This window comes from Nanorana parkeri, unplaced genomic scaffold (assembly GCF_000935625.1).
Source record: "Nanorana parkeri isolate BGI_ZX_2015 unplaced genomic scaffold, ASM93562v1 scaffold554, whole genome shotgun sequence".
Taxonomy (NCBI): Eukaryota; Metazoa; Chordata; class Amphibia; order Anura; family Dicroglossidae; genus Nanorana; species Nanorana parkeri.
Genome location: NW_017306822.1, coordinates 63,734 through 66,068, shown reverse-complemented (window position 1 = coordinate 66,068; position 2,335 = coordinate 63,734). Strand labels below are relative to the sequence as shown.

Below are 2,335 nucleotides of genomic sequence, written 5' to 3'. Positions count from 1 at the left end.
AATATGATACAATTAATGTATAAAAATGTATAGATAGATATATACTGTATATACACACACAGTATATACAGTATTATATATATATATATATAATGTTTAGAATGTTTTAGTATAAATTAAATAAATGGTTCACAGCTATTTAAATGTATAAATCACCATTTATAGACCAATAGAAATTGAATTGAAGTTTAGATCAGCTAAATATGTTCAATGTAGATCAAAGCAAAAGGTGATCAAAGTCTTACAGCTCATTTTCTCTCGGAGTCTCTGAGCGTGGGTAGAAAAGTCTTTCCCCTGCCAGCATGCTGCAGAAAAGGACCCTTGCTCTCTATGTGGAAGCAGCAAGCTCCCTGATGCCACCATTGGAGGGGTGAAACCAAAATGACTGACAGTCATTTTGGTGTCACTCCCTCTGAAAAGTCGGGCACTCGTTCATTGACCGAGAGCTCGACAGTGTCAGGAGAGAGGAGGGGACCCGTCAGCATACCTCATCCCGACGGGTGAACGTCCCCTCCTCTCTATGCTGGCATCCATCACCAAGATGGCCACCAGCAGGCGTCAATAAGATGACCGCGCATGAGCGATGACGTCACCGCACACGCGCATGGCAACATCACGGCGGGGTGATGTTGCCCCCCATTAGAAGCCCCCTCCTTTTACATCACAGTTCCCTCCGTCACATCAGAGTCTTCCACTCTTACATCAAAGTCTCCCTTCACATCACAAGCCCCCCTTCATATCAGTAGGCCTCTTCACATTACAAGCCCCCCTTCATATCAGTAGCCCTCTTCACATCACAAGCCCCCCTTCATATCAGTAGCCCTCTTCACATTACAAGCCCCGTTGACCTCAGGAGCCCGCTTTTACATCGGAGCCCCTTTACTATCAGAATGCTCTCCTTTTACATCAAGAGCCCACCTTCACATCAGGAGCTCCCCTTCACATCAGAGCCCCCTGTATATCAGAGTTCCACCCATCCCCTTTCACATCAGAGTCCTACTATCACAAAGCTTCAAGGCACCCCTGAGGAAGTCAGAAAGCACCCCAGTGTGCCTGGTTGAGATAGGCTGCCCTACACATACCTATAGGATGTAGAAAATACAGACTGCCTGTAACAAACATCGCCTTGCTATAAGTGAAGACAAAGACAGATGTAGACACATGAAATCAAATATTTACACCTTTGTTGCATTTTGTTTACCATTATTTGCAGAGAATTTATATTTGTTTCTGTGTTGAGGGTCAGTCTGACAGTCCCGTCGTCTTGTGTTATCCCTCTTAACTGTCCAGGTTGGGCCACCACAGGGACGCCACGAGTTGGAGAACCATCAGGGTTTGTGACCATCACCTACAACAAAGGAGGGCAAATTCCTAATTTGTTACTCCAATTTTACAGCATTAATTACAATTGCAAAACCTCAACCAACTCAGTTCTGAAGTCTTTTTATTTAGAGCATATATTTAAAATTAAAACCTTCCTTTTTTAATTTGGGATAAATTGGGAATGGTTAGGACTTTTTTTTTTCTCCTTCTGTCAGTGCCACTGGGGAGCATTTTTTAAAAATATTGCATGATATTAGCATAACAGTTTATCAAACCCAAAATTTCAGTAATAAATACACTAAGGCTGGGTTCACACCTGGGTGTACTATAGGCACGTTTTTGCAGCTTGTTTTTCAGCTCGTTTTTAGCTGTAAAACGCCCAGGTGCGAACCAGCACTTAAGTTAATTTTAGTGGATAAAAACACAAGAAAATACCCAATATTTTTGTAGAATATAAAAGAGGAGGTTGTGCCGAGTCAATTGATACCCAGCATGACAAGCGTAAAAATTGTGTGCGCCTGTGAATTGGCAAAAAACTACAGTACATTAAATGGTCCATAGGCAATGTTTTAAAAGTCTGTACAGGTCATCAGTTTAGAGTTGTGAATATTGGCTTGAAATTATCAGCTCAGGCGTGTGCTGCAATACCTAACTTGTGTGTTGCAATGGTCATTTTCATACATAGACACACCTGAAGATTGTTTGTGTTAGTATGTACGTGTACGCGGGGACAGAGGACTTTTAAACATTTTTTTGGATGTTTTTTTAAATGTTTTATTTTTTATTTTTACTTAACTATATTGCTATCACGTGGGGGTTCACAAGCATCCAATATGATAGCACTTTAGTGATGACAGGTGCTCTTTAAGGTAACATTAGGGTGTCTGTTAGAACCCTAGACATTAAAAAAGAGATTTCCCCAGTTCCTCTCTTTTTGACGGGGGTCAGAACAGGAAGTGAAGGGAAATCTCCCCAACAGCATTAAAAAAGTGTGTGTGTGTGTGTGGGGGGG

At 41.7% G+C, this 2,335-nt stretch overlaps 1 protein-coding gene across 1 annotated transcript in view; it reads right to left on the bottom strand.

Moving 5' to 3' along the window:
* Nucleotides 1–2,335, bottom strand: part of LOC108791477 (venom factor-like) — a 25,449-nt gene that overhangs the window by 16,367 nt on the left and 6,747 nt on the right. The window contains exon 9 of the mRNA XM_018561981.1: nt 1,202–1,348. Within this exon, the coding sequence (XP_018417483.1) occupies nt 1,202–1,348 (147 nt within the window). The remainder of the gene's footprint in view (nt 1–1,201; nt 1,349–2,335) is intronic.